At 50.8% G+C, this 14,300-nt stretch overlaps 4 protein-coding genes across 4 annotated transcripts; 1 reads left to right on the forward strand and 3 right to left on the reverse strand.

Moving 5' to 3' along the window:
- Positions 1 to 9: 9 nt before the first annotated feature.
- BROUX77_001144 (uncharacterized protein) lies at positions 10 to 1,126 on the reverse strand (the record flags this gene model as incomplete). Its single annotated transcript, XM_073745541.1, has 2 exons — positions 10 to 205; positions 264 to 1,126. The coding sequence occupies 2 exons, from the start codon at positions 1,124 to 1,126 to the stop codon at positions 10 to 12; spliced, it is 1,059 nt and encodes a 352-aa protein (XP_073609379.1).
- Positions 1,127 to 2,350: 1,224 nt separating this feature from the next.
- On the reverse strand, positions 2,351 to 5,666 carry BROUX77_001145 (uncharacterized protein; the record flags this gene model as incomplete). The annotated part of the gene is made up of 2 exons (XM_073745542.1): positions 2,351 to 5,247; positions 5,315 to 5,666. 2 exons carry the CDS (start codon positions 5,664 to 5,666, stop codon positions 2,351 to 2,353), a joined length of 3,249 nt encoding a protein of 1,082 aa, XP_073609380.1.
- Positions 5,667 to 6,876: 1,210 nt separating this feature from the next.
- BROUX77_001146 (uncharacterized protein) lies at positions 6,877 to 8,302 on the reverse strand (the record flags this gene model as incomplete). Its single annotated transcript, XM_073745543.1, has 3 exons — positions 6,877 to 7,282; positions 7,335 to 7,528; positions 7,589 to 8,302. 3 exons carry the CDS (start codon positions 8,300 to 8,302, stop codon positions 6,877 to 6,879), a joined length of 1,314 nt encoding a protein of 437 aa, XP_073609381.1.
- Positions 8,303 to 10,037: 1,735 nt separating this feature from the next.
- BROUX77_001147 (uncharacterized protein) lies at positions 10,038 to 11,930 on the forward strand (the record flags this gene model as incomplete). Its single annotated transcript, XM_073745544.1, has 2 exons — positions 10,038 to 11,649; positions 11,824 to 11,930. The coding sequence occupies 2 exons, from the start codon at positions 10,038 to 10,040 to the stop codon at positions 11,928 to 11,930; spliced, it is 1,719 nt and encodes a 572-aa protein (XP_073609382.1).
- Positions 11,931 to 14,300: the final 2,370 nt, after the last annotated feature.

Genomic DNA, 14,300 nt, shown 5'->3' on the forward strand with positions numbered 1-14,300 from the left:
TTGGGCCTTTCACACTGCACTGTAGCCGCCACGCGAGCCCGAGTTCTGCACGGTGCTTAACACCTTGCGCGTGAACTCGTGCATCAAGAACGGCACATCACGGATGGTATCACTGTGCGGCAAAAGGTCCCAGCCGCGGGCACCGTAGCGTGTGTAGTTGAGCCACGAGCCGAAAATCAGATAAGCGCTGATAATCATGAAACCCCTAGGTCAAGGTTAGCATTTCTGGCTTGTGTTGTGATTATAGCATCCTATGAACTTACAAGATAATGAACCACGTGAAAAAGCCCCATCCCTGCGTACCATCACTCTGGGGTACTGACCGGCACGCATGCTTGCTTTTCCACGTCAAGTGCAGCGTTCCCGTAACATCAGCGCCTTCGTTCTTGTAGTTGTCGAAAATCAGAGCCGCGCCGTCGTTGACAAACTGCTTTTCTGCGCCCTGATCGCCATCGCGTTTGCTGCGCATCATTGTCGACTGGGTCTTGTCCGATGAAGTCGTATTGACATACTCCACCTCGGCCTTCCATTCGCCCTCTATTCCACTCTTCTCCGTGTCGCATAGAAAGCGTATCACGGTCTTCTTGGGGAACTGCTCCTTGTGTGGTACATCGAGAGGGAACACTCCGCCAGGGAGAGTCATTAGGAACCCTTCTGCGCCCTCCTCCTGGCTATTAAGCTGGGCTGTGGTGTACTCAAAAGCCACGCCGCCAAATGCCTCCAGCGCACCAGCCAGAGGCACAGCTTTGCGGATGTACGGCTCTTTCGACTTGTCTTTTTCATCGCCATCGGACCGGACACTGGGACTCTTGCCATCGCCGTCTGTATGGATAGCACGCTGTACTGCACACACGCGTGTACCTTCGGGGCATTGTTCGTTCGCCGGAATCGAGCTATCATCTACGCGCTTAAGTGGCGTGCACAGGTCTAATGTGTACGTGGTGTTGTAAACGGCGTTCTTTTCGGAAATGCTCGTGACGACGGAATGCGGACCGCGTAGTGCCGAAAGATCGTATTTGTGGTTATCAACAAGGACATTATCGCATTGGAGCGAGGCGGCGGCAACTGTAGTGACTGGCGCGAGTAGCAGTGCCGTTGCTGCGGCATTCTTCAGTGACCACTGCATCATGAGCAGCTGTGTGTGTGTGTGTATGTGTGTGAGTGTCAAGGTGTCTTGCTTGTTGCTAACCTGTTGACATCTGACAACGCCGAGATGTTTGGGTTTCAAGTCGGCTCCAGAGGTTCGCAGGCGATCGTCCGAGGTCGAGTCGAGAAGCACAGTCGTATACTCGATACTAGAATAATGTGGAAGCTGTTTGGGCAGCTAAATATATGTGAGGTTGATTAGAGTCAGTTAGTGTCAGTCACAAGCTGCATGCACATTTATGTCCATGCAATAAACAGGCTGATGGCGAAGGAGAGGAGATTAAGTGCCCTCTGTAACAAGAAAAACATACGTGAGCTAATGAAGTCCAAGTGCTTTTTTTTGCAGGGATCAGCAGAAATATTGCGCTTTATTTCAGGCACAAGACGCGAAATGATCGTGGTGGTGGTGCAATGTCCAGCTGGACATCCAGATTTAGGCCGATGGAGTTTGAGCTTGTCCATGTAATGACGGCGAAGCTCCATTCCGGGTGATTAGGTAAGCTAATCTTTAGCCTCAGGCTCTTGAGCCCCACATAGCCGGGCCGCACTGCATCCGCATACCGGTCACGTGAACTACACACGTGCTACGATTTTATCGGCCTTATCTGCCTTCGCCTCGACTCCAACCCACAGATACATGAAGAGTTTAGTTGAATCAATTCATTCTGAATTTAAATCGAAAACCAGTCAAGTCGCATGGTTAAATAGACCAGCGAACACGCATTCGGCTAAAACAAGAACCACTGTAAACAAGCAACAAATAACGAAGACACCTCCCCATACTCAATCAAGCCAGAACCCGAACCGGCGTCGTTAGTTGGCTCGACACCAGTTGGTAAACTCCAATATACAAAACGTAACTGGCATAAGTGGCTAGATGTCGAAATCTCCTGGGAGTCCATACCAATAATCGCAAAGCAGAAAAAGGACAAGTAAACAAAGTATAACGAGAAAGAAGCAAGTACGAAGCTCCAAGGCTGCTCCGTATATCAAGGTCCCGTTAACCATATAGACGCCGAAACCCACCGAAGAACAAAGGTATAATATAAAGAGATGCAAGACAGGGAAATTATAATGGAAAGTAGCAGGTAAAGAGAGGAGAAAGTTCCAAGTGAATAGTCACTAGAAATAGCATCAGTCAGTCAAGAAACTATATGCTTTAGTCAGAGTCCAAGAAGCCCGGGGTGGAATGACAAAGCCATGCCTAGATGCCCTGTTGGCTCATCATGGCGTTCATGTTCTGCTGTTGAGCTGCCTGCTGAGCTTGCTGAGCAACTTGAATCTTTCGTGAAACGAACAAGCGTTGGGCGTGCAAAATGCATCGCCTTTTGAGGTTCTCGGATACCTCTTTGGGAACGTTGTCTACGCCACCAAATTTCGTTCCAAACATGTTCATTTGTTGCTGGTAGAGCGTGGCCATATTTTGTCGAATGCCATCCTGTTCCGCTGGAGTAGACGACCGAATTATGCTCAGTTGCTGCGGGGATAATCCAACAAGTTGCTGCTGTTGCTGTTGCTGCTGTTGTTGTTGTTGCATCTGTAGCTGCAACTGTTGCTGCATTTGGATTTGCTGCATTTGTGTCAGGACTTGAGGGTTTTGCTGTTGCTGTTGCTGCTGTTGTTGCTGAGCAGCAGCAAGTTGTTGTGCCATTTGCTGATGCGCCATTTGTTGCTGCTGTTGCGCAGCCATCTGCTGTTGCGCAGCCATCTGGTTCTGCTGCTGCATGAGCATGGCTTGCAGGTTGGGGTTTCCATTCGCCATGCCTGGCTGTTGTTGTGCGCGAGATGCCATCTGAGCCCGAAGCTGATTTTGCATTTGAGGGGTCATTTGTCCTGCTTGCATGGCGTTCATCGACATAGCATTGGCATATTGTTGAGTAAGCAGTTGTTGCTGTTGCTGCTGCTGCTGAGGAGTGAGTCCAGCAAGCATACCCTGCTGGCGCAGAGCAGCCAGTTGTTGCTGGTGCTGCTGTTGCTGTTGCTGTTGAACGAGCAAACGCTGGTGGAACATTTGTTGTTGAGCAGCCGTCATGGGCTGGCCGGTTCCATTCATCATGCCGTTAGCCATGTGTTGCTGTTGCTGTTGTTGTATGATGCGGCTATGGGTTACTTGGTTTTGAGCAGCCAGCTGTGCTGCCATACGAATGTTACCCGCCATGCCTGGCTGAATATTGCCATTGGCCATAGTAGGGGTGCCCATTGCAGAGCCATTAGCCATCATGGTAGGAGGGGGACTGGCTTGGCTCATTCGAGGTGTTTGCACCGCAGCAGGTCCTACAACAGGTGTCCTGGCAGATACCATGTTAGGTGTAGCATTTGCCATGTGCGGTGTGCCTTGTCCGTGACTTTGGTGGCTACGGGCTGACATGCTAACCGACATAGGAACTGCATGCGACTGCATAGCGGAAGGGGGTCGAGGGGGGCTGCCAGCCATATTTGAGCCGGTTTGCTGCATGGGAATACCACCAACGCGAGGGGAAGAGATCTGAGAAGGTGTTCCGTTTCGAACAACCGGGGAAGATGCCATTTGTTGGCCAGGTTGCCCAGAAAACCGCATCGAGTTTCCGGAGACAGGCATGCCATTGATAGGCATGTTCGGCATGGTAGGAGTGGCGTTTGGAGGTGCGCTGTTGGACATTTGGGGAGTCCCTTGGGCCTGAGATGCCATTTGGGCATTGGCGGTTGTTGGGGTTTGGGTCTGGACAGGAGCATTTTGCAACGTTGATTGACCCTGGACCTGGGCTGGACCGGCCATTTGCTGCCCTTGTGGGACGATAGACTGGTTTTGATTTGCGCGCGGCATCTTTTGCGACGAAGCCTGTTGTTGCTGCTGCTGCTGTTGCTGTTGTTGCTGTTGTTGCTGTTGTTGCTGTTGTTGCATTCTTGCCTTCATGATAGCAGCAGACTGAGCATTCTTCTTCTTGATGGCTTCCTTCTGAGCAGCGGCCTGCAGCTTCTGGGCATTCTGTCGTTCGGCTTCGGCGGCCTGAGCACGCTGCTGCTCTGCCTGTTCCATCTGTTGTTGTAAGCGCTGCTGTTCAGCACGGCGTTGGTTCTCAGCAGCCTTGGCCTTTTCTTCAGCATGCTTTTCTTCTTGGGCCTTGCGAATATCAGCCAAACGAGTGAAGCGTTCAAAGGTTTTGGATGCGGCCGAAGAGTCTGCGTCTCCATTCGAGTTTGCGTTTTGTGCGCTAGATGTTGTGGGGCCGAGGCGCTCATCAAGCACAAGCATGTAGCGCTCGTGGTCGGCAATAAAGGCTTCGTCGGCGGCCATCTCTGCCACAGTACGCTTGCGACCCTTGGGCTGGGGAACATTTTCGGAGTGTTTTGAATGTGAAAATGTTTCAAGAAGCATGATCATGTCGGATGGAGTCTTGACAGGCTCTAAGAAAAGTCTTGGAGTTGTTTGTAAGAGGATGGCAGCCTCAACTTCGCGAGCATTGGAGCCATCAATTTCCATTTTCTCTCCTTTCTGGCGCTTGTGTAGTGGCATGGCTGAGGTAGGTGTTGGCGGAACGGCACCAGCAGGCGTAGGAGGAGGGTTGGCAGGGTTGAGAGGCGTGGTAGCTTTGATAAGCAAGTCTGATGTGAGCGTCTCGGGTGTGGGCAGCATCACTACAGTGAAGACTTTGAGCTTATGTGACCCATCCTTCTTCTTTGAACTGCCGTCGATCTTGACCTTGTCCTTGGAATCATCCTGTGAGTTACTGTCGCTCTTTTTGGTGGAGATACTTTCGCTCGACAAAGGCGCATAAGGCGATGGTGTTACAAAACTGCTGTTGTTGTGAATTGATGCTTGGGCAGCCTTCTTCTCAGCAAGTTCCTGCTTCGATGCCTCGCTTTCATGTTCTGCTGACCGATGGTCGTGCAATTGTACAATGAGACAGCCATCGTAAAATGACACGCCTGCTTGCGTAAAGAATATCATGAGGTCGTGGGGAATGGTGGAAGACTTGAGGTGCTGCAGGAATATCCTCATGGGTGATTGATATGAGAATACGCCATCCTGTTGGTCGAATTTGAAGTAGGTCGGATGAAGGTGAACAATTAATGATGGGGGTTTGCCTGCGTGTTTCTTGAGTATGTATTTTCCTGACAGGTCTGAGGTCGATATCAAGTTAGCAGGCGCCCGAGCGTAGCACATATAGTGGACAGTTGCTAAACATACCATATGGAAGGCGCTCCATGCTCCGGACATCTGCAGTGTCGGTAGGGAGCGAAGCTGAAGGCAAGCCTGCACTGTTCCTCAAGTTGCGGCCTTGAAACTGGGCATTGTTCTCCAAGTGAAGCTTGAGATTTGGCGGTCTAATTGGAGTCTGCTGGATGGTGGGACCGGGAACTGCTGTTGTTGATGTTGCGGCGCCTTGAGGTTTTCGTGGGAGTGTGGAGGGTGATGCCGAGACGCGCGCATTGGCAATGCCATTAGAAATGCTATTTGAGGCGATTGGTCGTTTAATTTTGGAAGCCATACCCGGAGGGATAGGCGGGTGTATGGGCGTGGCTGTCACCACAGGTGCCATGGTCGCAACGATGATAAAAGACGACGATAGGGGCACACGATGAATCAGGGACGGATGAATATGCAGTCGAAGCAATATAAAAGAGCCAAGGGCACGAGGCTATCACCAGACAGGGTCGTGGAAGGGTGCCGAAATGCGCCGAAAGGGGCGTTGAATGCGACAACAACTCAGCAATAAATGTATAACACGGGAAAATGGGCAGCGCCGCAACGGCAGAGAATGAGGCGCGACTAAATTGCGGTGGAAGATGGACAAATAATGATGCGGTGGTAGAGGAGATGGAGGCGGACGGTCGGATTATCGCGGCGAGGAGCGTGGGTTGATTTTTGTGGTTCGTCGCATACACGTCGGCAAAGGAGCTCCTCCACTCACGTTTGCGGCTGAAGGGGTGGCGGCCAGGCTACAAAAGTAGACAGCAAACAGCGACAAGGTAGAGAAGGCGGCGAAATTATCGCACAAAAAGGCAGTAACAACAAGGCGCGATTAAGGCGGAGTCGGAATCGATGGACAGCGGGATGGCTTTCGCCGGGCTTGCGATGACTTTTGGCGAGAGTTTTGGCCGAGGACGACGTGTTCGTGTTTAGCGGTGCAGACAGTGGCTTTGGTTCCCTGCTTCACGCGAGGTGTGTGGGGTTCTCCAGTGGGAACAGAAGCCTTGGCCTGGAAATCAAAGCGATTTTTTGGAACAGAAGGTGCGGAAGGACGAATTTCGTGTCAGGGAATTGTGGCGTTGGTGTGGCTGCAGCCTTTTTGCCTCTAAATGCACAGCCTATTTTGACTGAAATGCATCTTCCACGTGACTATGTGATCCACATCATGGTTATCCGCATCTGGGGCTAGTCCGACCTTTGCGACGTGATAACGACATCAACGAAGGCACGTAAAGACGTAAAGCGCAAAGAATAACTGCATCAACGACGTTCATCCCACCCTTTTTTCCAACTCAAACGTAGCATAATGTCAAGCTTAACCCTAGTGAGGCCTCTTTGTAGTCATCACGATTCAGGGTACAACTGCAACACACGCGACGGGTTCTCACATAAACTGCATTGCATCAACATCGCAAAAGTCGACACGTCCTCATTCATGACATCATAAGGCGCGAGAAAACTAGATAAACACAAAAGTCCAACATCAAATGGCGCTACATTAGAAAACCTCCCCTATAACCTGCCAGGGTGCTCCCCCACACACATAGGTTCCCACCACTCTACTCCAGCCGCTTAAGCCAGTCATCTTCAAGGCGAGGGCCATCTACAATTACGATGCCCTTTCCACGGGCTACGCGATCGGGGTTCTGCCACCACTTCGGCTTTATGACCTTGGCTTCTCTCTCTGCCTCGGACTCGCTGTCGGCAATGCCACCGCTGCCGCCCTCAGCACCAACAACAACAATTACATCGTAACGGTACCACGACTGGATCTGCGTGATGTAGCATCCCTTGTCGCCAGAAAGAGACTCCTGGAGATAGACAATCTCCGGGTTCAGAGAACGCAGGAGGTGCATATGGCCGCTGGGGGTGGTAAAGTTGAGAACCATGGCATCGTTCTCAACGAGGTTGAGCGCCTGTGAATAGATTGAGTTGTACACAGCAACATTACTCGATGGGCGGATTCTAAAGAATTGTTAAAACACGACACAAAAAAAACATATCCAGAACTACTTACAGAGGGCTTCCGGCTTCCGAGGGCTGGGCCTGTTCATGGGCAATGTTAGAGAAGGATGAGCTGATGGACGGAGGCGCTTGAGGGTTTGCGGCTTCAGCGGTAGATTCCTTCTCTTTGAGGCAGGGCGCATAAATCAAAACGTAGAGCTTGGTCTTCTCAAGATCAATGTTTTTTGGAATATGGGAGAGAATGGACTAGTAACGTTGGTTAGCAAGTGGGGGATCACTATTTGCATGTAGTGTGTTTAAGCTTACTGCTTGCTCGTGAAATCCATTATCCTCGAGGTTCGTGAGCGCAAGATCGGCTGAAACGACAATAGCAACCGTCCTGCGGTTAGGACGGCTCGTCATTCTCGGGTTTGTGCTAGTACAGGAGACAGGTCGTTCGACATTGACCTCTTGAGCAACGGCTTCACTTTGCTGCACTTTCTCACTAATTTCTGCAATCAACTCGGGTTGCTGTTGAACTGAGCGGCTATGTTTTGCGTCGGCCTCTTCGGACCAGGTCTCATGATCCTGGAAGGCAGTCTTGTCCTCCTCGCGAATAGACTGCAAAGCGCTGCCGACGGCGGCCGTAGCTACGGAAAGGCCGGTCACAATGGTCTTGCCAGCAGAGTCGAAAAATTGTTGCGGGCTCGGCGTGCGCCCCAGGGCGCCGGACATGCGTGCACCCCATGTAGTGGGAATGGAGTCTGCCTCGGGCACAACACCCCTCTCGCTGGTGGTGGAGTCGCCAGTTGTCACATTTGCGTCGGTGGTACCGGGCGCAGTGCGCTCCCTGCGACTACTGGCAGGGCCGCGCTCGTCGCCATCTTCGTAATCGAGGCCAGGCTCTGCATCTTCTTCAGATTCGCGCTGGCTAAGGACAAAGGCTGCAACACCCAGTGTGGCCACAGCCACAGTGACAGTCAGCGGCACCCAGAAGCCCCAAGCGCTGCGGCGGGAGCGCGATGATGAACTGTCGGCCATTGGTATTTCCAGTGATATTTTCCACTCTAGACGATATCGGCAGTGGCAACGGTGGTACAGGAATCAATCATCGCAAGGCGCGATAGACGTATGGTGTTTGAATCGGAGTACCAAGGACTTGAAAACTCGGGTAGATGTGGATCGGGAGCCAGACTCGAGTCTGTAGGGGTAGCTAGACGGTGAAGCGACACAAGCGCAAAGATGCTTCCAGGTCGTGTGTTTTCGATTTGCGCGATGTCGATGTTTCACCCAGTCGATGGAAGTCAGGGCTCGGATGCAGGTGGCGTCGCTCGAGTGTCGAGAGATGGAGAACGAGCAAAGTTTTGGTGGCGCTGGACCACTCCGAGATACAAAAGGGGAAGATAATGGTTATGAACGGCTATGAAAAGGAAAAAAGGCCCTCCTGGGCAGTTCCTCGCTTTGGTGTGTTAGTGTGGCGATGGCTGCTCCGCTGGTCCTGCAGTGCTCTGGTATCCGGTCTAGAGACAATAAGATGTTGGTATTGACACCTTGGTTGTTGCGTCTCCCTCGTTCTTCAATATGCCCTTGCGCAAAGAAAGTGGCGGGTGGCTGGGCGTTTCTCACGCTCGCCTTCTGACGGCTTGGGGACACTCGCTTTAAAAACAGAGCCAGCCAGCCAGGGTGCGAGTCGCGCAGTCCTGCAGCATGATTGGCCAACGCAGGGGCCGGGAGTAAACAAACCCCACAACACAACAAGGGGCATCGAGGTTGAAGTGCAATGCGGACTAGAGCTTGTGATAGTGTAGCCGAGGGATATTTTGTTGCTGACTTTGATGATGGAAGCTGGCTTCATTCCTCAGCAGGAATGCACAGCAGTGGTCTTTTTGCACGCAATAATCTGTCTCTGTCCCTTGGGAGAGCCACTTTATTGGCCCACCTCTCTCAGCCTCTCTTTACTGCTGCTATGGATGGACGGAGCGTCACGGCATCCTGTGCGTTTTGTGCGACTTTGTCAGCTGTGGTAGTTTAGCGACCAGCGTGGCTGTATAAAACACACTTGGAGGCCAAACAACCTGTCTCATTGCAATGCATAGCTTCTCAGGCTTTCTATATAGAGATACTTCAGTGGAAAATATTTCTACTGCCTCCAGTTGATTCATTTGAGCGCAGGTGAATTCCAGGTCGTGTTTGGAGACTTCGATCAGCGCACAATCTGGTCCACTGAGTTTTCACCAGGGTTATGTAACCCGCCCCCAATGCAGTGAGTACATAGATTGATGCCCGTCAATAGCACACATATGTAGATTCCCAATTCATCCCCGTCTCATTAAAACACAAGACCGCCACAAGAAGTATCACAGTACGTTTCTTTTTGTCTACAAAAAGGACTGTAACATCATCATGACGGCCTTGATGAATTTGTCAACCCTGACTGTTGCGCCGCTGGTAGCACAAATCAAAGTCACGTGACGTTTTTCTCATCGACAAATCGTGGGTTATGACGCATACTTTGATTTAACTCTTGTTCTTTCTTACAAAGACTATCGTCGTTCTACCTACACAAGATACGCGGTAACTAGAGACTACGAACGCAAAGCGTCCACACTCCGGAGAAGTATACAGGACAGAGAGAGTGCAGACACATGGAAGCACGCGCAGTTACAAAGAAGTTATAAATATCTGCCCTTCACGCCGGTGAGTAGACGCACCTCTAAGACACCTTCTCATCACCTTGGCCTTTTATCTCTTTCAAAATTGCAAATTCCATAGCAAAATGGCCATCGAACTGTTAAGAACTTTGATTGCTGATGATCCCTGTAGATCTGAATTCGACCTCAACAACGGCAATCCATTGTCCGCCATGCCTCACGCCGTGACTGGACCTTCGCCTGGAGTCCAAGCCCTTATTCTGTGTGGCCCTGGCTCTTCATTCACCACCTTCAACTCTAGCCCGGATGAAAACCCCAAGGCTCTTCTCCCCATTGCCAACCGGCCCATGGTGTGGTATCCCATTGACTACTGTTATCGCATGGGTATCAATGACATCACCCTGATTTGCCCCGCATCCGCAAAAATGGCTATGCAGGCTGCCCTCAGCACAAACCCCATTTTGACGGGCCTGCCGCACCCCCGCCCCGAAATTCTTGCTCCCGCCGACCTTACGCAGACAATGGGCACTGCAGAAATCCTCAGACTGCCCGAGCTCCGGTCACTTGTGAAGGGCGACTTCATGGTTCTTCCTTGCGACCTGGTTTGTGAACTAGGCGGCCAGAAGTTGCTGAACGCTTGGATGGTACAGAGCGCTAGCCTTGGCGATGTTGTTGGGTACGAGAAGCTCCCTGGCGATTCCAAGATTACTCGCAGTGGTGGTCTTGGTGTTTTCTACGAGACTAGAGGAGAGATTACCAGAATTAAGGGCGAGGAGACGGATTACATTGGCATTACCAAGATTCCGGCCACTTCTGCCTCGACGCAAAAGGGCTCTCTACTGCCTGATATTTCTAATCTTGTTGTTTCTCTGCCGACGGACTCCTACAAAGATATCACGGAGGAGCACAAGGGTTTCCCTGTTCGACACAGCCTTCTTCGCGCACACCCCAGTGTGCGCTTCATGTCCTCCAAGCGTGATGCTCATATATACATCCTCCCCCACTGGATTATGGACTTTGTTTACAAAAACGAAACATTTGAGAGCATTGGTGAGGATGTAGTTGGCTGGTGGGCCAAAGCCACTTGGCAGGATGGTCTCGGCACTAAGCTTGGCCTTGGCGAACTCCTGAACCCCAAGAATGACGATGATGCCCCCGCCTCTCACAATGGCAGCGATACAGCCTCTGTTGGTCACGCTGAAACTAACGGAGCCGATTCCAACACCCAGAACGCTGCCGTTGACGGTTCTCATGGACAAACTCCTCTTGTGGTTTCTGTACCCAGCATTCAGGCTTACGTCCATCCGACCGACCCCACCGGCCCAATCATCCGTAGAGTTGATACCGCGAAGCTTCTGCTCCATGTCTCTCTCCAACTTGCGAAGCTTCCTTCCATTGAGGAAGCCGGTGGCGAACCAGTGTCGCCGTTTGCTCACGCCCGCAAGGTTGCGTATCCAGAGGGCGTACAGTCAAGAACTACCATTACTAAACAAGACTCACTGATTGCCGATAATGTGACGGTTGAGGAGAAGACTTCCATCAAGGAGTGTGTTATTGGCGCTAACTGTCAAATCAATGAGGGTGCTAAGCTTGTACAGTGCTTGCTCATGGACGGAGTCAAGGTTGGCAAGGGATGCAAGTTGACTCGTTGCATCTTGGGTAAACGCAGTGCCATTGGCGCCAACTCTGTGCTTACAGACTGTGAGGTGCAGGAGAATTTGATGGTTGAGCCCAGAAGTAAGTTTCTTTTCTTTCTCGATTGCTATATGTCACATCCCATCCCTTGTTATTTTATCTTGAGGAGTATCGTTTCTATGCTTGGATGTATAGAAATTTTGCCCCTCCTTCTATATTACCTGCTACCCGCTCCCATGTTGCATGATCTGTGCTAACCATATACTCCAACAACAGCTGAACAAAAAGATGATCGCCTCATGAGCTCAGAAGGCCTAGAGGCCTCTGACGATGAGGATGCCGCAATGGGCGATTTTGCTGGAGGCGAGGCCATCCATGCTTGATAATGTATTACCAGTCAATTACAAAAGTAAATGTATGAAGAATTACCTGAGCAATGTTTTTTCTCAATAGAGTGCCCCATTCTCAGTTTATGGTTAGCTTGACATGGATGGTTCCATGCGACGCATATAGTAAGGCCGATGTTTCTGTCCCTTTGTTTCGGGAACCTAGTCCAGACTGAAAACGTGAATGGCGAGCATCTGACGGGTCACTAACACCCATTCTGTTCTGGTCATTGTGACAGGATAACACACTTATCTTGGCTATAGGTTTGTAAAGCGTCATTGGCATTCTAGACACAGGACTCTAGTTGGCGGATCAGCTAAGCACGTTGTCCCAGAATGGAGATAGAGTGATGCTTCCACCGCTCCGGGTGTAATATGTCTCTCCAGAATTGTGTACTTGCCATACTGACAATAACAGTTATTCTAGAACACGAAGTAGCGCAGCGTTTATAGGCGGATCTGAGCATGAAGTAATATGATAAGCAAGGCGTCAGTTTAAAGATCTCATCAGTTATAGGAAGCTCCGTGACTATCAATACCATCCAAGGGGCTTCTTTTTTCCAAATAGGTCGTGGCTCTTGGTCCATGACTTTGATACCCCAACTACTTCTCGGCTGCCGACCAAAGCAGAGATAGCAGGCATATCAGCGAGTAGTTGGTGACGGACCTGGAAAAACAGCCGCCAGAAAGCCGAGAATCGGCTCTACCCTCGCTACTTCGTCATTTTACGCGGCAGACAAGCTGCTGCTTCACCCACGTCAGCTGTATTTAGCGCGCCTGTTTCTGGAAGCTCGCTGTAGAAAACGGCTAGTAGAATGTAAATCTCTCCAGACGATGAGCGCATTTGTGGCTAGTCTCATCACTACTCGTACGTAAAAGTTGACAGCACTCGTTCTTTTCATACATGGACCAAGACAGTATTACTTGCACAAGCAGAAGAGCTGTTACACATGTATCAAGAGACAGGGTGTGATTGGATTCATTCCGAGCCTTTTACACCACAGTTGCTTGGTGTGTAAGGCTCAATAAAGATTAGGGGAATCTTAGATTTTTTGAACAAACTCCAGATTCACGAGTATAGAAACGAGATTCCTCAACGGCCAGAAGCCTCTCTAGAGAACAGCGAGCAACACAAGTACACAAGTATTTGGATATGCCACATGGCGAGCAGAACCCCAGAGCAGCCGATGATGGAAGCCGTGCAGTCGGCTGTTCAGAACGACAGGCGGATACGAGATTCCCGATGTGACATGGAGCACACAAATGCAAGCTAAAACAAAGAGCTCAACAATAAGCACTGCATGGCAGAGGAAGTTTGTCCCATCCTGACGTCAAGCTACGGCGGAGTCGTGGCCTGTTTGCCCAGCTGGCGTTGTCCTAACAAGCTTAGTCCTCATCGCCGAGTGCGCTAACCTCGAAGCTAAGGTTCTGGGAATGGTGAGCTAGGGCCCGCCCTCCCGGGGCGGCTACGTAAGCCTCGGCCTGTAAAAAGAACGTATTGTATAAATAGCTGGGAGTAGTTGGTTAATAGTCAACTGCATGATGTGATATATGGAAAGTTGGCTTCATATCACAAGCTACAATACATACACACATGACGAACTACCCACCATCCAACCAACAGTGACTTCACGGTTGCAGCATGCATTGGCGCGTGGAATATTCTGAGACTGTCGTACTACCCCAGACCCCATGATGAATAACCGAATGCTCAAAGGACCTCGAGGCGTCTTCCATCTCACGCACAGTTCGAAGGAACGAGGGGTCTATCGCCGTAGTAAGCTCTAGAACCTGCCCCCGTTAGCCCATGACGGTGCCTCTTCTATGGTGGGTATGAGGCCCGAGTAGGATCTCCAAAGACACCGCTAGAGTTGGCCATGGAAAAGGGGAACAAAAGGAAGCTTGAGGCTTTGGTCGCCGTCGTGATTAGCAAAGGCGTTTCCTGGGATATAGTGAATATTTGTGATTGTGGCTGACATGATGCCATGATACCGGCTGGAGCCTTGATCCTGGTTTGTGCTACCACTCAACATCAGACTAGAAGAGTTACACATGGGGCGCCCCAACATGTCAACTGCATGGTGCTTCAGGAGGACTCGACATGCGCGTGTCTGCAACGTGACAGATGACGAGAATCATGCCGACTCATGTCACAGCCAGATCTCGTTGACGTATAATCAAATGCCCAAGCCAGGCGGCCGCCACCGGCAAGATTGCGATGCTTGCTGGGCTGGACATGTGCTGACAGTGCATGGAGATCATGGCCAATCACACACACAGCCAGGCAATAGTTACGAATGGGCCATGGCAGCCATCAAGAATGTGGCAGGCACGAGACGAAATGGCGGCAGGTTAGTTATGTGGGTG

The sequence above is a fragment of the Berkeleyomyces rouxiae genome (genome assembly GCF_048999995.1).
Source record: "Berkeleyomyces rouxiae strain 22BRR77 chromosome Unknown BrBRR77_ptg000001l, whole genome shotgun sequence".
Lineage (NCBI taxonomy): Eukaryota > Fungi > Ascomycota > Sordariomycetes > Microascales > Ceratocystidaceae > Berkeleyomyces > Berkeleyomyces rouxiae.